We start from the raw sequence: 22,714 nt of genomic DNA, 5'->3' as shown, positions 1-22,714 counted from the left end.
TGCATACGACTGGCTTACTGTTGCTCTTATATTTAATTGACACTTTCTGGGGGTCACCTCTGTCTTTACCAAATAATCACTGACAGCGTTGTCCTGTTTTGTTATACAGCCTCTTATTTTCAGTGCATCTGTCGCTTTGGGTTTCGAGATGGTGGTGGACTGCTTGGCCCAGGGGACAAGCAGGAGAATCTGTGTACAGACTGCACCTCTTCAGTCAGTCAATAATTCAATTGCCCTGCAAGTTGTCAGGACATATTTATTTTCACTGTTTCTGTTTCTTCCTTCCCTGACTATGATATACATTCCAGAAAGACTGTACACAGAGCCTGGTAGATGTGGGGGAGAATGCTCCAGCTAGGAAGATTACTACAATTACTACAAACAGAGCATCAAATAGTGTAAAAAAAAAAAAAAAAACAACCTTCAGACCACTTGCATATTTTTAGTGAACGCATACAAAGAGGATGAAAAAAAATCCACTCTCAGGATACAGCAATAAACGTACAGTAGTTCACTGTAATCCATGGACCTCAAGTTGTCTATTATTCTTAGTGATAGCTGCTTAATGGACAGTTTCTGAACATTTAGAGGCCCTAAGTGACATGCTACGTGCTACATAAATTGAGGTTACTTAATTTTAAAGCAGTATAATTTAATCTCCGTAGTGAATGACACAGGGATCATAGTGTGGTACTAACATGAAATCTGTCTTCATTTCATGGAGCATTTCAAAGAGGCAGCCGTGTAGCGGTCTTCATCCCAGAAAATGAAAAAGAAAAAAGAAAAACCCACAACAAAAAGATTTGTAATATCATTTGGTATGAAATAATCCAATTCTATATCAGCTTTTAAAGTAATTACAGATAGATTATAGCACTTTGTACTGCAGGTCTGTTGGATTTTCTAATCTGCTTGGTCAGAAGGTGTTGATAACAGGTTTAATAATACACTCATTCTAATATGTTATTGATTCTATTGTAGACTTGTATGGAAGATGCTCCAAATAATTCAATCTCAAATAAAAATATGAAATGTGTGTTATTTAACAAAACAACAACAAAAAAAACATCTCACCATTATTATGGTGAAACTCTCTGTGAGGAGATTTAACATTTATGGAGTCTCTGTATCAGTCAGAGGTAAAGTGATAGGATAACATTAAGTTTTCCACCGCCAGAAAGTATAATGATGGAGGACGGTTTCTCTGTAACAGGCTACAAGCTAAGCTTTTTGTCTTATTAACTCAGAGAAGGAGAGGAAACAACTGTTTACAGCTTATATAATGTAAGTGATTGCAGGAACTAACTTGTTTCACAACATTAAATGTGACTACTGACTGATAAGAATCGTTGTTTTAAATAAAAAAAAAAACATTGGCAAATTTTTGTAGCAACAAATGTAAGAAAACAATTTGAGAAGTGTTGGAAAATAATCACCATCACTGTTTATTGTCTTATAACAGAACATCCTGCTATATTTTATTCCTTATGTGATCTAAACAAGTCAAGGTTTATTTATCATTTGCACAGAATATCAGCTCATATACACATAAGGCTCAGGTAAACTGCTGACATGGAACATTAACACACCCACAGACACAACACAACACAAGAGCATATCAGTTAAATAGAATAACAGAAGTACAATAAAATGTAGAATATCAAATAAATACAATGTACCTGTGTAGAAATAAGACAAATTATTACAACGTGCTGAAGAAGGTTGTAAAGTGAAATGACAGTAGAGGTGCAATGTACATAGGCTATATCCATCCATCCATTTTCTGTCCTGCTTATCCTACACAGGGTCACGGGGAGCCTGGAGCCTATCCCAGGGGAATCGCGGCACAAGGACAAGGAGGTGGACACCTTGAACAGGGCGCCGACCCATTGCAGGGCACAATCGCACACACACTCACACACCCATTCATACACTATGGACAATTTGGAAATACCAATCAGCCTTCAGCGCATGTCTTTGGACTGAGGGAGGAAACCAGAGTACCCAAAGGAAGCACGGAGAGAACATGCAAACTCCACACACACATTCAATTAAATTACATTTTATTTTATTTGTGTAGCGCTTTTAACAATGGACATTGTCTCAAAGCAGCTTTACAGAAACATATAAACACAGGATACAGATTTTAAGTGTGTGACTATCCCTAATGAGCAAGCCGGTGGCCACAGTGGCAAGGAAAAACTCCCTAAGATAATATGAGGAAGGAACCTTGAGAGGAACAAGACTCAGAAGGGAACCCATCCTCATCTGGGTAACAGTGGATAGTGTGAAAGCAAAAGAAAGTTCATTATGGTTTTTATATGAAGTCTGTTTTGTTGAACTAGTCCACTGTTCACTAAAGGAGACCTGAGTGCAAAATGGTATGTGGTAATTGCAGTCCTAAGGCCATAGCAGCAACCATAATCACAGCAAGAATGTCCATGTGGAATTGAGGTCCAAAACCATTTTCATGTTACTTCAAGCAACACCATCCTCAGCAATCTCCAGGCTGTGCTGATTGGGGTCATCCTCAGTGACAGAATGTAGCCTCCAGTTGATGAGAACCCCATCCAGAGGTAGGGCATCAGGATGGATCAGGCAAGTCAGAGAGCAGAAAGAGTCAGTATCACTGACATCTCCATAAGATCATGTGTGGCACACACATGGGTGGAAGTGGGAATCAAACCCCTAACCTTGGAAGTGCAAAGGAGATATAAGATATATAATAGGCTATAATATTTTTTTTTTTTTTAATTAATCCTTATTTCAGAGATATGGATTTACAGACTGCAGTATTTTACATTAAGTGCTTAAAAGGCACCACATTAAACTGCTGAGCAACATTTGTGTACAGCTCCATACTGCGCTTACAGTTTGTAACCGCTAGGCGGCGGTGTCGCACTTCTACCGTTAACCTTATACTCAATCCAAGAAGAACAATGTTGTTGTCATGGCGGCGTTTTAAACTGAAGCTTTGTCTACATTAACGTTTAATTGTGTTATCTAGCTAAATAATTATTACTCGTAGTGATCAATCAATCGGGAGAATAGGGCGATCGTATAATATTTTACAATTGTCGCTTTAGTTTGCTGACTAGTTTTCACTTTGCTTGTTAGCTAGCTAGTTAGTCGTGTTTTTGACAACTGAAGGTTGTAGGTTGGAGCCAGATTTGTGACTTCCGTGTCGATGAGCACAGATTATCAGAGAGGATCCCCAGTGAGAGCAGCTGGGGACATACATAAATACATGGAGAATGGAGCATGGGTTAAAAAGGACAGTTTAGACCGGATCCCTGGACCGCAAACGCAGGTAAACCGGAAGTGAACTCATACTGCTGTTTAAATACCAAGTAAAAGTAAGTTATGTGTGAAGCAAGGCATGCAGGTACACATACTTTATACCCACAGCCACGGTCACTTCCTTGTTTATAACGTCAATCACTGCCTGTTGTCCATCAGATACTATGCGCTGTAGGTCAGCCCTCCATCAGATATTATTTGGTTAGTAACACTGACTACGTTTACATGGACAGCAGTAATCTAATTATTGACCTTACTCTGAATAAGACAATATTGTGATTCAGGTGTTTACATCAATCGCGTTTAGAATACTCCTTTCATGTACCCGTTTTACATGTTCTAGAACTTAGTTCGATTAACAGCACACGTCCTTACGTCACCGCGCCACGCCGTCCGACGTTCCCTCCAGAATTTCACGTATCACCGTACAGTTGGTCTTCGTTATGGTACCCTTTACAGTTATGGGTGTTTTTATTAAAAAAAATTTACGAACGCTTCAAGTACGGCTCATTATTTGTCATGCTGTACGTGCTGCTTGAAGCCGTGGGCTGCGTCCCAAACCGCTTACCATCTATATAGTAGCCGAGATGCAGGTATTTCACCTACTACAGGCCTATAGTAGGTAAGTATGCGGTTTCAGACGCAGCCGTGCTCTCTTTTTTCCGAAAAACGGTTGAGCACTGCCGTGTGTGATCGTGTCCTGTCGCAAAATTCAGTCAAAACTCTCACACGACGTTAATAATGTGATTAAGGTGTTTACATGTCTGTAATACACCTCCATAATGCGACTAAATGCGGTCCACATGTCTTAATTCCATTTGTGTTTACTTCAAGTATGACTTTAATCGGATTAAGGTAATTAAAATTGCCATTTACATGGTAGTTGCTTAATTGGAGTATTGTCTTAATCGGGTTAATATTGGATTATTGTTGTCCATGTAAACGTACTGACTGATATAGTTATTGTTTACACTGTTATTATGCTACAATGAGACGCTTTTTACTACTCCATCGGTTTTTCTGTTTTCTGTGTGGGGTTTCACATAAAAGATGCGTCTGCTTGGGTTTCCTCATGGTTCTCCAGTTTCCTCACACCTCCAAGGAATATGCATGTACAGTTGAGGTCATAAGTTTACATACACCTAGCAGAAACTGCAAAATGTTTATTAATACTGTGTGTTGTTACCTGAATGATCAACGACCTTTTTTATGTTTTGTGATAGTTGTTAATGAGTTCCTTGTTTGTTTTAAACACTAAAACTGCCTCATAAATAACTATCACAAAAAAGTCCTCGATCATCGTTGATCTTCGTCAACTTTTGACCTGGTTCATTTGTGTAAATTCAGTTATTATTGTGTCTTGTGGACTGTATGTAAACATCAGTTATGTGAAATAACTTATTCAGGGTAGTACTAAAGAAAACCAAAATGCTGTGTTTTAGGTAGATTGGCTACACTAACTTGCTCATAGGTGTGACTGAATGTGAATGTGTATGCATGGTGCCTGGTGATGGACTGGTGTCCCATCCAGGGTGTACTCCTGCCTTACACCCACTTTTACCAGGATTGGCTCTAGATCCACGGAGACCCTGACCAGAATAAACCAGTTACTGAAAATGAATGAATGTCCCATGTAATTAGCGTGCATTTTCTTGTGTATTTATTGTCCTGAGTATGCATTGTATATTTTGTACACACTGTTGTTTGTGCACCTTATGTGTACTATCTATTGTTGGGTGTTGCATCATGGTAGTATATTGTACTACCTATATTGAAGTTGTACCTGATAAAAAATACAGTGGGTAAAATCACTACTGGGTGAAACTGCATACACGTCCATTATAGATGACTCAGTAATTTAGCCAAGAGAATCTCATTCCGTTACTTTAAAAATGATTGCTTTTCAATAAGAACAACTTCCCTCTATCTAACTAACCCTCTATCTGCCATCTTTCCCACAGCTTTTGTTTAATCTTTCCTTGCCGACCAATGTCCTGAACCGAGCAACTCAAGTAGGTTCTCCAGGTCCTATTGTGATTGAGAAGCTTATAGCTCATCGGGAGCAACAGAATGCTAGTGAGAGCTGTAGCAGCTCCTTACGCCTTTCCGTTCTCTCTGAGGATCAACTACAGGCTGCAGTGAGACTAGCCAAAAAAGACTTGCGCAGAAAACGACAGGAATCCATAAATAGTCTGTCACAAAAGACAAGTGCGAGGCCTCCAAGTCCAGATAAGAATAAAACTGACAATCAGCAGGTACTAGTAACTTGGTAAATGTGAAATAGTTACATGAAGATGTCGGCATATAACAGTCATGTAATGAACAGTAATCCACGCTTGTTGTTTCTTCTTCAAACCTAGAATGGGCTTTGCATTAAAACTAGGCAGAGGACAACAGAAGGATGTCCAAAGACGCAGACAAAGTCATTCAAACAGGTGCTTGTATATACTCCTCAGAAGCTCTTTCAACCGTTTAAGGCTGAACAAGAGCAGTCTCCTTCAAGCAGAGACCCTGGAATAAAAGTCATCAGCAATGAGCCACAGCTTAGCAAAGAGATCCGCAAACTACAGAAGGAGCTGGAGACTTACGTCCAAAGAATAGAGCAGCTTGTGAATAAGGGTAAGGCTGGTCACATCTCTTAATACTTTTATTTTATAGTGTCTGTATGGATGGAGTGTGTTGTCCTCTGCAGGAAGAATAGTGGAGAGTGTGGAGCCAGACGAGAAGCGCAGGATCGAGATCCGCCAGCAGGAGCAGGCTGCTCGCTCTGCACGGATTATCTACGTCTTGCAGCAGCAGGTCAGTACATCTGCAATGCAACACATTTCATATGCGCTTAATTAATGTTCAAAGTGCCCTTGCGGAAAGAATGTTTTTATGCTTTTTAAACATTTCCCGTTCAATGGGTGTTTGAGAACCAATGTATCTCTTTCCCTCTTTAGTTTTTGCATTGTTACAATGTTTTTGAGGGAGATTTGCTATAGGGTGCATTTGTATCTCTTCTGGAATTAAAATATATTTTTCAAATTAAATTTAAAAAATGGACTAACAATAGAGTATCTGTTAACTTGTGATATTTTGATTTATAATTTTACATGACTGTATATAGTCTACTGTATATATTTCTGTTTCAGCTGCATTATTGGCATTTGTTGCATTCTTGACATTAAAACACATTAGGCTTTTATTATTTTTAGCCTCCAAGTACACATTGCTTTAATAATGCACTACTTTATTTTATGTCAGTTAATAAGTCTTTAAATACAAATAATTTGTTGTTACTGAATGACTTGTTTAATGTTTTGACCTCATTTAATTGCCAATTTGCATCTTTTTGTTTTTATCTACTGCACTATTAGTGATTAAACCGTAAAAAAAAAAAAAAAACTTTGGGTGTGTCAAAATTTTCACTGCTGCTGTAGACTTATATTGCAATATTTATTGTATTAAATAATATTAATGATTTATATGTATATATCTAGGTGAAAGAAATTCAGGAGGATTTAGACAAGCTGCGTTCTCAGAGTGTAAGGCCTACCAATAAGGTAAGTGATTGGTGGCATTAAGGATGTTTTATGGCATAAGAATGAACCCTTCTGGGACTAACTTGCTTTATTTGTTATCTTTTTCAGTGCAGGGCAGTGAACAGGTTGGCAGCGGCTCATCGCGGGGCAGTCCGAGCCATGAAGGCGTTCATTCATCAGCTGTCAGACCCTGCTGAGAGTAGAGTACCTGCCCAGTGTAAAGAGCTGGGTCAGCTCATACGCCAGCTTTCGCTCTGCTCTGCCAAGGTGGATGCGAGCCAGGGCTCAGCTGTACCAGAGACCACACTGGACATCCTACAGAAGTTAGAAGTAATGACAGACTTTATGTATTGTTATTTTTTTCCTGAATCCACCTTTGGGATGTCTGATTGATATACAGGTGCATCTCAAAAAATGATAATTTTTTTGAGCTGCTGGATTTTTGATTAAAGATTAAGATTAAAACTAAAACAAAAAACAGGCTTGAAATATTTTACTTTATGTGTAATGAATCTTTAATATAAGAAAGTTCCACTTTTTAAAATTAAATTTTGGGAAAAAATGAACTTTTCCATGATATTCATATCTTTGATATGAGATGCACATGTATGAGTGCATTGAAGGGAGTGATGTTAAACTCTTACAATTCCCACTCAGACGCTGGACTTGGTGCTCAGTAAGCAGGATAGTCAGCAGGAGCCATATATGCAGAGTATCTCTCCTGTAAGAGAAAGGACTTCCAGGGTCAGTGGACGCAGTACGTCCATTCCTCGTTTTCCCCAGGCCCAGACTGCCAAAGACGCCCGACAACCAAAGAAGTCATCAGCTCCAAAAAAGAGTAAGCTACCATCTCTTTAAAGAAAGTATAATAAGAAGAAGAAAATGAACGTTACTCATGGAATATAACTCCATCCACTATTTTCCATAAGGTTAAATGACTAATGCAGACATAATCATTCAAAAAACTGGAATAAGAAGTTAGTCAAAAACAAATAAATTATAAAGAATATAAGTGTTTATAAAGTGAGCATAATGGTGATGAAAGGAGATCAGACATGCCAAGAAAACTCTTAAAAATACAGTGTTAATGTAAAATAAAGAGTGTAGACAACTCATAGACAACACAACTCAATTTCAGTAAACGTTCTCTTTAAGACTAATTATAATTTTATAATTTGAGGACCAGGCCTTCCTCAATTTTAATACCTGCTCTTTGGTTGTACTAGTTTATGCATGCTGCAGTGATGAATAATTCACAATGCTAATTTGTTTTGCCATGACTGACCTCACCCCATATTTGGAACTTGGCACCGAAAAGCTCCAAATGGCATACTCATTAAGGCAAGATAAGACATGCTGTTTTGCTAATGTGAAAGCCAAAATCTACTCTTGGACCTTGCTAGAAACTCAGTTTTTATACATGTAGACATTTAATAAATCATTCCTTGAGTTTTGAGCTGTGCCTTTAAATTGCCTTGAGATTTTCAACTGGGCATGTGATGATTTTTCAGTTTTGATAACTTCCACCATTTTATCATGCTTCATTCTGTTAACACACTCTTAAATAGAGCAAGCTGCAATGCCTCCTAAACTGAGAATGTAGACATATTGCTAAATTTAATTATTAAAACAAAAATATTTGTTCTGCTTGATATGGAGAGCATAGACATTGTAAAGGAATGTTCTTAGCACTATTTGTTCTATTTACTCAGACAGAAGAGCGGCGGGCCGGGGATTGAAAGCAGGACAAATCTTCGACCAAGAGCGAAAGGAGGTTCTGAAGGCTGGGATCCAGAACCTGGTGCACATGTGGGAACTGAGAGAGGGGGAGAGTCGGAGAGGGCCAGAAATGGACATCCCTAAATCATCTAGTGGTGCTGCCCATCCAGACAAGCGCAAGGTGAGACTTGGGCTCACCATCAAAAATATGATCCAGTGAATTTTTACATCTTTAATGCTCTGGTTCATCAGGGGAAAAAAACCCTGATTAGCAAGAGAAGCAGGGCTAATTTGGTAATAGACATATAAAACAGGCCTATAGCGTGAAAAATAGCCATTTTAAGTAGAGATGCACCGATGTATCGGTCGATAATCGGTATCTACCGATACATTGGTGCATCTCTACTTAAAATGTATGTATTAGGTAATAATAAAAGAGTTCATGGTCATACTTGGGAGATCATATTCGTGAGATCATTGTATTAGAATTAAATATAACAGATTTTAAACATGGAAATTCATGCTTTAACTACATGTGTTTAAGGTTAACTCTGTTCCCTTAATTTCTACAGCCAAGTGTTCATGTTCGTGATGCTGCTTTCCAGCAGCCCACTGTTTCATCCAAGCTCAGAGAAAGTCAGTTACCACAGAGAGAGGCATCAGTGCCCTGGATCCCTACATCTCCTCATTCTCCTGTGAAGCAACGGTCAGTCACTAACACATCCACGTAAAAAAGCACACACTTCACTCTTTATGCTCATGTGCTTTCTCCACCTGACGGTGTGTGTGAGGTGATCTTCTCAGGGTGTGTGTGATTGAATTGCTCGAATAAATTGACATTCATCGTCACCTTATATGCTGTAAAGCATTGCTATTTTACATGAGCAATCCTGTTGAGGTGCAAGTCTTATTGTTGAAATTTTGCCAGATTATTTTGAAAAAGAGGGAAATCTGTGTTATTATTTAGAATGCAATAACATATTTAATCCTAAGAGCCTATCATGGTCCAATCTACAAGTGCATCCTAGAAAAATGTGCATCCTAGAAAAATGTGCAACCTCTTCCTTTTCAGTACACTTGGGATCTCATTTGGTGATATAGCTCTTTTCTATAGATAGTTCTTTTCTTTTTCTTTTCTTTTTTCCTTTTTTTTTTTTTTAAATCTCTTTTGCTGTATGAATGTCATGCAATATATTACACAATACTGAAAAAAATTTGATAGAAAAACCATTAATTAATTTTCAAGTTAATTGCCTCCATTTTTAAAGGCTTCTATATTTTATTAATTTCAAATATATGTAGCATTACATTATATCTCTTTCATACATCAATTATTTTATGTCTTTATTGTACTAAAGGGTTGTATAAGTATAGACCTAATTACAGGATTAACACATGAGAAGAAACATCAATCTCTGCAGACTGTGAAGATCCTTTATATATATATATATATATATATATATATATATATATATATATATATATATATATATATATATATATAAATATAAATATAAATATAAAAATTATTACTTTATTTATCTGCTGTTCTTAACTTTTATTCAGCATAAATTTTTTTTTCTCACAAAGCATCAGTAAAAAATGTATCTGTTTTAGTAGAGCTGTGTCCAGCAGACCGGAGCCGAGGTGTCTCTTCTCCCCAGTAAAGAACTCCTCACAGCCCACAGGTGCACAAGCCAAAAGCCAAAGCCAGGGAAAGACCAGCACTGAAAACATCAGAGACGTGCAAAATGGGGCCCTCAGGTCAGACACATTTCAGTCTACATACGTCACAGTTTTATATTCACGGATTGTGTAGATTATGGTGAGCAGGTTTCTATGCGTTGTTTTAAACTTTTCTTTTTACACTTTAAAATTTGTGAGTTTTATTTTTCATGAGAGACATATCTTAAATTTCTTGCCACTTTGCAATAGAGGTCTCTGTGAACCACTGTTTACCATTATTCCAAAACACAGAGCTATGATTTTAAGAGATGATGTTGTGCATTTGGCTTTGACAATGCTAAAACCTATCCCTTTTCCACTGTAAAAATGACCTGTTCTTTTTCTTCTTATTATTATCCTGTTATTAATTGAACAGTTGTGATGTCTTTAACTGTACAGAGGATAAGAAAAATAAATTACCTTGACTATTCCTGTGGGAAGCATAGATTATATTAGTTTAAGTAATTTCAATTATGAATTCATTTCATTGTGTAGCTGAAAGCCACAGGCTAAGCTTTTGAATCTAGTTACAAATTAACCATAGCCATAAGTTACTTGTAGATGTCTGCTGGAATTAAATTTAGTCTGGCACAATTAACAGAATTTCCTAAACTAAATCTCATGTGACTGATATAATGTTAGTGTAGTCCATAAGCAGTTAGGTAATGGCAGAATGTGTGATTTTATTAGTGTCTGTTTATGCAATGCAGGCAAGCCTGCCTGGATACAGTAGCAGAAAACAGACAGAGAGAACTGAACCAATTTAGTCAAGAGGAAATGGGGGATATTCACAGACTCAGGTACAGGAGCATCACAGGCCAATGGCATATGGGAATGTTTGTCTGTGTGTGAAGGAGAACATGTCCTTGGTCTTTACCTACTTTCGGGTATTTGTTTAATAGGGCTGAAGCGGGCTCTCCAACACAGTGGAATGAGGGAGCAGAGCAAGCAACTAGAGAAAGACTCCAACTTCTGCTGGATTGTGTGCAGGTAACTGGTAACTCTTGAAAGAGATCATTGTCAATTACAATCGTCAGGATTTTGGAGCCTTGTTGCACATATGAAATCACTGATATAACAGTCTGGGTGCTAAAATGCCTGTGTACAGTGTCACTGTCCAATTTATATAAATTGGGACAGGTATACGACCAAACCCAAAACAAAGAATGTCTAAATTATTATGATTTGGGCTTTAAGCTTGTTATGATTTCCAGTTGTTAGAATCATGGCAGGTCTATAATGCATGCAGTTTCGTGTTATGACTCATGACTTGATATTCTCTCTAGCAGTTTGGCAAGGGTTGGGACCAAAACAGTTCATCTTGTACACAGCGTATGTTGGGGCAGGCTGCTGATCAGTAATAAGGGCCTGTTCACAACAGGACTGATTTCGCAGCGCGTTAGATGCTCCGTTTTTCGCTGCGTTTTTGTGTGTTCACACCCGAGCGACGCACTGAATCAAAGTGTAAATTCACTCACTGACAGTAGATGGCGCTTATTGAAAAGCAGAAATACCCCCGTACACAAGATGGCGCTGCACAACTTTCTGTTTCTGACATTCACTCATCATTGAGAAGAAGAAGAGAGCCCGTATTTACATCTGTGAGCTGTTCACACACGTTTTGCGAACTTGCTAAAGCACGTATGCGTTTTTGTGAAATGTAAACGGTATTTAGTAATCCTTAAAGTTCTAATTTTAAACAGTATACTTTTTAAAACTAATTAATAATTTGAATTATTTCAAAGTCAGAGCAATAGCATTCACATACTTATGGGAAGACCCAAATTATGCTATTTTTTTTAACTAATTTTTTTTGGGAGTAATGGGTATAAGGCAACTATTTTTGTGGTCAATATGTTAATACAATGACGCAATAATGGGGGACTTGGTAATTTGAATAAGAGGTCAAGAATACTTATATGCATGTATATGCCAGGTGCAAAATAAATACAATTGACCATCAATCAGTGGATTATCATTTGCAAGGAAGAGACAAAGAAACAAACAATGCTATTTAGTGTAGAAAACAACACTGAAATAATTAAATGGATCATTTAGAATATATGCTTGCATTTCAGTGCCATCAAATAAATAGCCGCAACATAATAAATACACTTGTATAGTATTTTGTGTGTAATTTTGAATCTGGTGCTTTCAGAGGGCAGCTTGTTTATGTGTGTAGGCAGAAGGATTACATCATGGAATTATATATTCACCTGTTCCAGCATGACAATGCCTGTGTGCACAAAGTGAGGGTTATAAAGACATGGTTTGCCAAGGTTAGAGTGGAAGATCTTGAGTGGCCTGCACAGAGACCTGACCTCAACCTCACTGAACACCTTTGGGATGAACTGGAATGCCGACTTTATCTCAGACCTCCTCGCCCATCACCAGTGCCTGACCTCACTAATGCACTTGTGGCTGAATGAGCAAATCCCCACAGCCATGCTCCTAAATCTAGCGGAAAGCCTTAACAGAAGAGGGGAGGTTATTATAACAGCAAAGGGGGACTAACTGGAATGGGATGTTCAACAAGCACACATGGGTGTAATAGTCAGATGTCCACAAACTTTTGGTCATATGGTGTAACCATGACAATGATGACTAGATGACATACTTGTGCATATTTTCTCTAATCTCAAATTGACATGTTTAGCATGCCACATCATGAACAGCATGTGTTTGCTGAGGTGGAAAGACTATTGTCATGATGTTTCAGAACAGATTTTGGCTCAGAAAGAGTCATAACTCATATCAACAAATATCTATCACTTGACTAACTTGGCGGTGCTGATCGGTCATTAATACTGTCAAAAGTAGTCATTAGTAGACAGCTGATGTCAGTTGGAAGAAGCCTTCATAAATGTTTCTGTAGTTGTATTTCATTTGTCTTGGAAGGATTATGGTGTTCGTCATGTACCCTTATGTACACTGCCCTTTATTTTTTTAGTGACTGTTATTTAGGTAATAACGTCATTGTCAGGGTGGACATAGAGTTTTTCAGAGATCTATTTAACAGTGAGGTTTAGATTTAGAAGACTGTACCAAAGAGGCAGTTTAATCAACAGGCAGCAGTAAATGAGGGATAAAAAAGTAAATTAGACTAAACCAGTAGGGGTCTCTGCTGTTCCATTTCTTAGGCAGCTAAACAATTACATCAAATACAAAAAAAAGACTTATATGTAGAAGTGACATAAATACAGATTTTGACCGATTAAACTCAGGAATGATTGATTGAAAAATATCAGGATCGAATGAACCATTATCCTTTCCCTTTTTTGGCCCTGTAAGTGAAGACCTATGTACTACTGCCAAGCTGTGCTTATGCGTTTGTTTGAACTCAGGCTGCAGTGAGTACAGATGTGGAGGCCACAGCTGGTGCTGTGCAGAGGGAGGACAAGGAGCATGACGCACTACTGCAGGACCCCATGCTGGACAATATGCTACTGCGCATGGAGGAGATAGAAGTCAGAACTTTTTTGTTCTTGCTTCTCCCTAACATATTAATACTTTATTTATACCTTAATATTTAAATATATTCATTCTACTGTTTAGAGGGAGTAGCTGCCAGCTGCCACTTTACCCATTTCATTTTTTCCCCTACATCATAAATTAAACTGTTAAAGTGTGTAAGTTAAGCACCATTGATGCTTTGTAACGATTTGCTTAAACTTTTTGTTCACTTAATCTGAGTTGACCTTATTATAAGTCACACACAGAGCTGAGAGCTCTGTATTGATTAAAGTGAACCGCTGAAATAGCTCTCTAAATGTATGTTTTGTGTTCCTATTTGCTTCCTTGTTTAGAAAGACGAGGAGGAAGTGCGGCGGCGTTTTGCTATGATTTCTTACTCTGACCCTCTTCTCTGGGACATGGACACAGGTGAAAATGAAAGATAAATGACTCAGTGTTAGATGTTAGGCAGAAAAACACAGACCTACAGGTATAAAAAGGAGTGTATTGTCTAATTAATGCCTGTTCAGTTTCGCAATAGTTTACAATGTATTTCCTACAACAGGATGTATATTTTTTAGACATTTAAAAAAAAACAAAAAACACTTATTAGGTCTTTGCTTATGCACAATAAGTCTTTTTTTTTGGACATTATCAAAGGTTACTTGACTTTGTTTGCACACCTTGCATACAGTATCTCTCACTATTTGATAAACATCATGAAGCTTTCTTGTCATGGCCTGTGAAATACATCATTATACTGATTCTATGAGCATTCCTTGCAAAATCTACAAAATATATTAGCCTGAATACATGGATATACAGTATTTGTGAGATCTGAGTATTGTATATATTGTTGACTTTTGTTACTATTTATACAGCATACTACATCAAAAATTACTGCATAAAAATTTCTTGTGCGTGGAAGTGTACTTCAAAAGTACATCAAAGTACATTGTGTGTCTGTATATTTTTGCAAACAGTTTTACAAGAGTTTTACTATTCCCAAGTTCATTTGATAGTATTGTCCAGCAGGTGGCACCTTTGTTGTCGCAATTATTGCTCTTATTATGGTGATTTAGGAGCCCAGAGAAAGCATAATAGCTCCAGGCCTGCATCTCCACAACCTATAAGACTAACCAAACCAGCTCAGAGACTCACCACTACAGGAGACATTGTCCTACAGAGGCCAGTGGAGACTGGGTAAGTAACTGTGAGCGTCTGAGAGTCCTGATATGACACACCATAAGGACTCTGGCTGCTCAATTTGGCACACATGCTCTCCTTCCCTCCATTTGATTAATCAATAATAGCTGTTATAGATGTTTTAACATTCAGAATTTTTTTTCCTACCCATCTGTCTGTAGAAGACTATGAATGAAGGGTAATGTATTCAAAGGATTGATTAAATGTTTATGGGTATACTTAAATTGAGCTTATGATATAATGCACCATTAAACCCATCATACAAATAATGTATTAGACCAACCTAATGTATTATAAATCTAACAAGCGAAATCCCTTGAGTAATTTGCAGTAATCGGTAAGGTAATGAAATAGTGTGTTAGCGGGTTCTGTTTATGCACTATAATGTTTGGTGAAGGGAAAAACAGCAGCAAGAAAATGTAGTCCCTAACATAACCAATGCATTTAAGCAATCAGCGTTCTGTATTTCAGCTAAGAGTGAAAAAACTTGTGACTGACTTGTGCCTTTGCCTGGTTGCAGCTGGTGCTGTTTCAGATAATTTGGACCCCAAAACAACACAGAATGAGCAAAATGGACAGTTAGAGACACTATGGGACTAAGTGAAACAGGCATTTTTTTTAGCAAGATTTAGTGGACGGGATTTAACAGTATCATTAAGAGATGAAAAAAAATGCTCCTTTCCTTAGAACCCACACTGTTCAAAGCTCTGATGATACTAAGACGTTTAGTTCTAATTTGGTGGCTCAGCATGTTATATATAGCTCTCAGTAGTGTATGTTTTTCAGGCTTTTAAATCTTTAATAAGCACTCTCTGCTGAATGCAGCATCTTCTGTTAGCTTCACAAAAATGGAGGCTTTATGCCAAAAGAGCATTTAAACTCAGTGTTTCTAAATATTTTCTATTTTCCACTGCCTATGGCCTGCTGTTGTAATATTGTCATGGTTGTTGAGCTCTTTACTCCTGTACCCTGTGTTGGATGTGATAGCTTCTCTTGTGTTTTTCTCTGTGTGAATGGATGTGGATCCTTTGCCTGTGGGGCCTGTATATAGCCAGTGGCCTTCTCTGATTGGCTTTGCCCCCTCTGTTATACTTTTTCACTAAAACGACAAAGGAAGTCATCAATAATCCAGTCATTCTATTTCAGAAAACATCTCCAACAATTTCAGTGTGACAGGAAACCAACAGATCTGACCATCTTTAAAAATTTTTAAATGACTTGTATTGAAGGAAATGTATTGAAGATGTATTGTATATCAAGTGTCTATAGTGTAGTTAATATTTGTACTCAATGAAATGGATAACATCCAGACAAATAAGCTTTAACCTGAACTCAGAATCTGTCCTAGTGGCTGTAGCCCAAATATTGATTCTCACTGGTCTTCCCACTGAGTGAGAACTCTTTATTCCTTTGTACTGTTGCCAGGCCAGGGAAAAAACTGTGGCAGCTCTGGTGAAATTGATTAGGATACTTGCAGAACAAGCACTACTGTAATTGTGCACTTTGAGGCATAAGTACTCTCCTAGCAATCATTCACCCAGCAGAAATACAGACACTTAAAGGACTCATCTGTGTGGTGTTTTTTTCTGTGCAATATACTCAGGAGAATAGGAAACAGACTTGGAAATAGAAGAGTTGACCGGTGGCATAAGAGAAAACCAGGGACCCTGTTTGTGTGTGAGATATTTTGCTGGAATGGTTTGGGTCCTCTTTTCCCCTTAGAGGGAAATCACACCTAATCTGTACAAAGTTATTCTGACTGATCACATTTATTGCATGAGGAAACATTTCTATCATTGTGGGATTGATCTCTTCCTTGATGATCATGCTTTTGGCATATGCAGGAAGATTATCCAAAGTAAATGTGTAGGAGTAGATAATGGTCCTAGCTTCTGTTTAGTGATCAGAAACCATTTAAAATGATGTGGCAAAATTACACACATACACTATATGGCCAAAACATTGTGGACACCTGACCCATCACACCCATATAGGCTTTTTGAACATTACATTCCAGATTTAGTGGAGTGTAGTGGATTTACTGGGGTGCACGTTGGTTTAGTGGTTAGCACGTTCACCTCACTCCTCCAGGGTCCGGGGTTCAGTTCCTGCCGTGGCCATGTGCATGCGGAGTTTGCATGTTCTCCCCGTGCTGCGGAGGTTTCCTCCGGGTACTCCGGTTTCCTCCCCCAGTCCAAAGACATGCATGGTAGGCTGATTGGCGTGTCTAAAGTGTCCGTAGTGTATGAATGGGTGTGTGAGTGTGTATGTGAGTGTGCCCTGCGATGGACTGGCACCCTGTCCAGGGTGTACTCCGCCTTGTGCCTGATGCTCCCTGGGATAGGCTCCAGGTTCCCCCGCGACCCTGAAGAAGGAGTAAGCGGTAGTAAGTGGTAGAAGATGGATGGATGGATGGATTTAGTCCCCTTTGCTGTTATGATAACCTCCAGTTTTCCAGCTGTGGGGATTTGGCTATTCAACCACAAAAGCATTAGTGAGGTCAGGCACTGATGTTGAGCGAGAAGTCCTGGGGCGTAGTCAGCTTTCTAATTCATCCCAAAGATATTCAGTGGGGTTTAGGTCAGGGCTCTGTGCAGGCCATTCAAGGTTTTCCGCTCCAACCTTGGCAAACCATGTCTTCTTGGACATTGCTTTGTGCACGGGGTATTGATATTCTGGAACAGGTTGCGCCTCTGAGTTCCAGTGACTGGGAATTGTAATACTACAGCATACGTAGACATTCTATAAAATTCTTTGCTTCCAACTTTTTGTGGCAAAACCTTTGGGGAAGGTCCATATATAGATGGTCAGGTGTCCAGAGTTTTGGACATGTAGTGTATGTTGTAGCACAACAGATTGCTATTATATGGAGTTTGCTTTGCAGTCTGTTTGAGAGCATGAGAAACTTTGGCAGACATAAACTTGCCTCCTACTGAAGACTTTTTTTGTGCCTGTAGAGAAACAATTCCAGCCATGCATTAATCAGGATGATTCTGTGAAGACTACATTAGACCAATCGATCGTCTGCAATATTTTTAGCCCTACCTGTATGTCCAGGCTCAGCTTGCATAGTACCTGGGCAAGAAGGGCAACCAAATCCAGCAGGGATACTTAAGTACAGCTCAACTCACGTGACAATTGAAATAGCGACAATGTAGTGTGCTGAACCAAGCCACACATCCAGTGGAAAAGCAGTTAGATGCAGTTATTTTAGTGGATGATGAAGGACTGCTTTCCTTGAATGTACTATGAATGAGTGGGGTGACCAACATTATTTTATTACAGTATGTACAAAGTTGCAGAAACGTACCTGAACAGATCAGTGGAGAGCCTGCAGCACTGCCTTATCTATCTAATAGTGTGAGGCACTGTTCTTTTCTCTGCCTTATTTTGAATATAAATCTCCCAGATGAAGATCAGTCTCCCACGCACTGTGCACTCAGTGAAAGTAGGTTATAATCTCGCTCCTGGCCGTGACTCTGAAGAAGAATGTTTCAGTCATTTCATTTTTTTTGTTAAAAAATCCCCTCACTACACCATCATCTTCAAACCCAGTGGCTAGATAAACCTGAAATGGTTTCTGGTGTGCCCTATATTTGTGTGTTCAGAATCAGTTAGCAGGGCCTTTTGTTGAACATTTTTCCTGATCTCTTATACTAGTATCCCTCTGCTGCTCCTGTTTATCTGCCTTGTACTCATTTCAGTGCATTAAATGGTCATCTGTTGCACTGCTAAACTTCACATCCATACCATTTTTTTCTTACAAGAAGCCACCTGAATTAATCTACATTACATTTTTTTCAGCTTCTGATCAAATGGAACTATTAAAGGAGGGAATTTAAATTTCTCATTTGTGTGAAATTTTTAGCTGCTTGATTTCTTTCAGTAAGTGCCTCTTTCACACAATGCTACAGCGAGCTCAAATGGCTTCAGGTAGCTATTAGTGCTGGCTATTATAACTGCCACCATCGGTGAAGGGTGTAAATTTGGATAATGAAAGTGCTCCAGCTTCTATATGATTGATTTGGGCACAGTGGGAACGGTAACGCAGCCTTGCCTAGAAGGGCCCTTACATGCATCAACACTCACTTCATGTGACCAGCATGACTGGCCAATGACTGTGAGCCTTTCAACAGTGCTCTCAGCTTGTAGCTCAGCTTAGAGCAACTGTCATATGACAATGATCTTATTGAATTTAATTTCATCTATGCAAGTGTGTTGTTTCCATTTCTAAGAAATTGATGAGTTAATTAAACTATGATATGTGTAGAGTAACCAGTGTCTTGTGTATGTCTTCAGTGGAGGGTCAGAAAACTCCCTGATGGATGAGGAACCACCTGATGCTGTTCCCAGCTGTCCATCCACAGACCGAGCACAAAAGAAAGGAGGGGTTCGGCTGAACGTCCCATGCTGCATTCAGAAGAACATCCAGAGATACAGGGAGGAGCACGATTCCTACCTGCACCTGGTTTCCCATGCAGCAGTGGGCAGTTTTAACCCCTGGGCTGTAGCTGAAAGGTAAGACCCTGACATATAGAACCATCTGTGGAAATATATAAGCATATAATATTTAACAGCAGAAGGATTTCATATGTCAAAAATATATTTAAGTTTTAGTCATAACTCCACAAGTGTTTGCGGCCAAAGCGGAGCCACAGATTACTCATTGCTTGTGCTGTTGTTCCCACAGTGCCACGACCAATAAAACTTTATTTACAGCCTGGAGGCCGAAAAAGAACCTGAAACATTATGCCATTGTATTTATTCATACAAATGTCACTGTATTCAGGCTGTAGTGATGTATGATCTCTGTGCATAAATGTCTCTAAAACTATATACTCTCAAGCACACCCACCACATCATTAGCATTGTAAACATTATTTTTAAAGATCAGCAGAGAGCTCTTAAGTGTAACATGCTCTTGATTTAACACTCACTCCCAAACTGCATGAATAAAATGAACAAAGATATGCTTAGAGCATTCCCACTACACTGTGGCTACGGCTATTCATTTTTACTAATAATTCAAAAGTGTAGTCAACTAATCAACTTTTCTATAGACAAAGCAAAAACTGATTCAGGACATTACTTTTTTTTAGTTATTTTTTTATTAATGTAGTAAAATGCTGATAAAATAACAGCAAACAGTGCATCAAACTGTGCTTAAATTAACAGACATTCAGCACACAGGCTACACATTTCTAGCTTCAGTGATTTTTTTAAGCTACACTTAACAAATGCCCAATCATAATCATGTGTAGCATATTTTACAATTTAATGACATACCAATTCTTAAAATACACTTTTCTGGATGCCCTGGTAGCTCAGCTGATTTGTTGATTCAGGAACTGAGAGTGTGTGGTGCAGAAGCTGATCAACAGTGCTCTTCTTATACAGTGCTTCAATGAGTAGCCATCCTATACTAGTGGATGCTGTGTCCACAGCAGCATCTGGGAAGTTTTCCTGCTATATTCCACTCTGGCCTCAGTGGTATCTGAAGGCTAGTCTGAATCAGCCTCTGTAAGCTGGTATGCACCATGGTCAGGCTTGAAAATAGCTGACTGGTATTACACATATTGATGTGCAAACCATGGCCTTTAAAGCAAAAAGACTATACTCTACACTGTCAACAATGTGCAGTTTACTATAAATTAGGATTAATCTGGTCTGGAATATTTTCACACTAAGAAAGTAAATTTAGCCTGATTTCTTTACCACTGCGTCATTGTTTTTTCCACCGGCCCAACTAGTCTTCACCTCCCCAAAGCAGTGAATAATGAATGTATTATTCAACTTGTCTATACAACCTCTCGAGGAAAGATGACTCGCCATCGACAGTACTGGAAATTCAGAAAGTCTGTTTTTATTAAGTAAAGTAGAGGAAAAGCTTGGTGAGCCATACTCATCGAGTCAAACTGTAAGGGTTTTCTAAGATTTTAAAAGATTCTCAGTTGTTTATTTATTCATGTGAAAAAAGTACTACTGCATCAGGACATAGGCTTTCTTCTGTCTTACAGTTCACTCTGGGATTAAAGAGACTAGCATGCACACTGAATACCCTATGACCGTTCTGTTCTACTTCTGTGCACTGCACACATGAAATGCAGTGAAGTGAGAATCTCTAGTTTATGTTTGTCTCTAAGTAAAAATTAATTAATTAATTAATTAAATAAAAATAACTAGGTCAGCCTTAGGGGTCATAATGTCGGCTGAAAGGAACACATCAGGTTTCAGCTTTTGGAAAAACCAATAATACTGACTGAAGAAAAAAAGAAAGTCCTCTGCTTGGGAATAAAGTATGTGAACAAACTGTAGCCTAATGTAAACAGACAAGAGAGCTAGTGTTTATTTTGTTCTGTCTGTTCTCACTCAGTTTGGCTGAGGAGCTGATCATGGAGGCCTTGGCTGAGGTGGCAAGAGAGTTCCAGGATGTTTGCGAAGAGTATGCAGAGGCCATCTTCACCTCAGAGTTTCTCCAGCCAATTCAGTCGCCTTCTCCATCTGTGTCATAGCAGCATGACTAGTAGAACCAATAGAACTTTTCATCATGGGTGCTTTTTTCCCCCCTTAGTGCTTTAGGTAGTTGATCTCAGGAAAACACACCGAGTTTAGCATGGAGGTTATGGATGTGAATGGCCTCCCAGTGGCCTGTCCCCTTCTTATATTTTTTTATTGTATCATAAAATTATCATACATTTCCTCTTCCATATATAACTCAGACTAGACCGGTACATTTTTCATACAAATAAAAGTGGCCAGTCTCAAGGACTCAAGGGCCTGTGCGTGTGTGTTTTTATATTATTATTTATATTATTGATTTGTATACACTGGATTTGAGGTTTTTGTTTTTCCCCCCATTCCTGTTTCCATTGACCCTAGATGTTTTATTGCCATGTGATTTTTAAGCTGTGATTAAGTAGTATAGTAGTGTGTTCAATTTATTCATATATTAGACAAGGGAGACAAAGTGGATAAGGGGCAACATGCCTGTCATAGGTGAAATGTACAATAATTGAAAGAATCAGCCATTATTATATTGAATGTGTACATAAAATGTGAAAATGTTTTTAAGAATGAAGCTACCTTACTCGTGCCACATGGGCACCAAAGTTATTTCAAAGGGCTTCTTTCAGTGTTTGAAACATTATATTTATTTATACACAAACGAATGCCCCATTTATAATTGAAATAAACCATTTTTACCAGAGTGGTTTAAAAAAAAAAAAGTATTGTCTATTATTTATTTAATTTTTATTGCAGGAGAATTGATTGAACATTTCAAATTCCAAGTGCCACACCACACTCATTTTTATTAAGTGCTGAAAGTGCTTTATCTATTTATTTATTTATTTAAATAATCAACAAACAAATAAATAAATTAGTGGGTGGATGAATGAATGAATGAATAAAAAAAGTATGCTTGCAACAGGGCAGTGTAATCAATCGGCTGTGTTTCTTGGTAGCTGTTTTTACAAGAATCTCTACAGTGGCTGCATCGAGAAATGTTTTTCTTGTTGGACTTTCTATCTGATACTAATGGTCTCAGTCTCTCAAGGAGTGTGGCAATGTAGTGTGGCCTGTTTACAAGAGGAGAGCTGGCCCTCACATTTTTGCTTCTTTTAGTATTAATTTAGCGGTATGTGTGTACAGAATGAACTTGATTGCTGATGTGCCATGTGGCCTTGTATTTGATGAGCTTTTTGGTGTTCAAATGATGTAAATATGAGAACTATAGCAGCTGTATGATTATAGAAAATATCACAATGTCATATAATATCTCATTTTTG

At 38.3% G+C, this 22,714-nt stretch overlaps 2 protein-coding genes across 7 annotated transcripts in view; both read left to right on the top strand.

The window, feature by feature from the left end:
- Positions 1 to 2,902: 2,902 nt before the first annotated feature.
- Positions 2,903 to 21,695, top strand: kiaa0753 (KIAA0753 ortholog). Of its 6 annotated transcripts, none has more exons than XM_017491530.3 (17): positions 2,904 to 3,310; positions 5,262 to 5,555; positions 5,661 to 5,919; positions 5,993 to 6,099; positions 6,783 to 6,845; positions 6,933 to 7,154; positions 7,482 to 7,662; positions 8,537 to 8,724; positions 9,116 to 9,249; positions 10,161 to 10,307; positions 10,979 to 11,068; positions 11,171 to 11,258; positions 13,613 to 13,735; positions 14,075 to 14,150; positions 14,804 to 14,924; positions 19,227 to 19,445; positions 21,301 to 21,695. In XM_017491530.3, the coding sequence occupies exons 1-17, from the start codon at positions 3,188 to 3,190 to the stop codon at positions 21,437 to 21,439; spliced, it is 2,574 nt and encodes an 857-aa protein (XP_017347019.2). In that variant the 5' UTR covers positions 2,904 to 3,187; the 3' UTR covers positions 21,440 to 21,695. The 6 variants fall into 6 exon arrangements, with proteins under 6 accessions (XP_053543471.1, XP_017347019.2, XP_017347021.2 ...); XM_017491531.3 differs by having other exon boundaries at positions 2,905 to 3,310; positions 10,164 to 10,307; XM_053687495.1 differs by lacking the exon at positions 2,904 to 3,310 and adding an exon at positions 3,970 to 4,155.
- Positions 5,249 to 22,714, top strand: part of slc47a4 (solute carrier family 47 member 4) — a 199,147-nt gene continuing 181,681 nt past the window's right edge. Inside the window, exon 1 of the mRNA XM_053687500.1 lies at positions 5,249 to 5,258. The gene's annotated coding sequence lies outside the window, so the exon portion shown is untranslated. The remainder of the gene's footprint in view (positions 5,259 to 22,714) is intronic.

The sequence above is a fragment of the Ictalurus punctatus genome, chromosome 17 (genome assembly GCF_001660625.3).
Source record: "Ictalurus punctatus breed USDA103 chromosome 17, Coco_2.0, whole genome shotgun sequence".
Classification (NCBI taxonomy): domain Eukaryota; kingdom Metazoa; phylum Chordata; class Actinopteri; order Siluriformes; family Ictaluridae; genus Ictalurus; species Ictalurus punctatus.
This window is presented reverse-complemented; position numbering and strand designations above follow the sequence as displayed.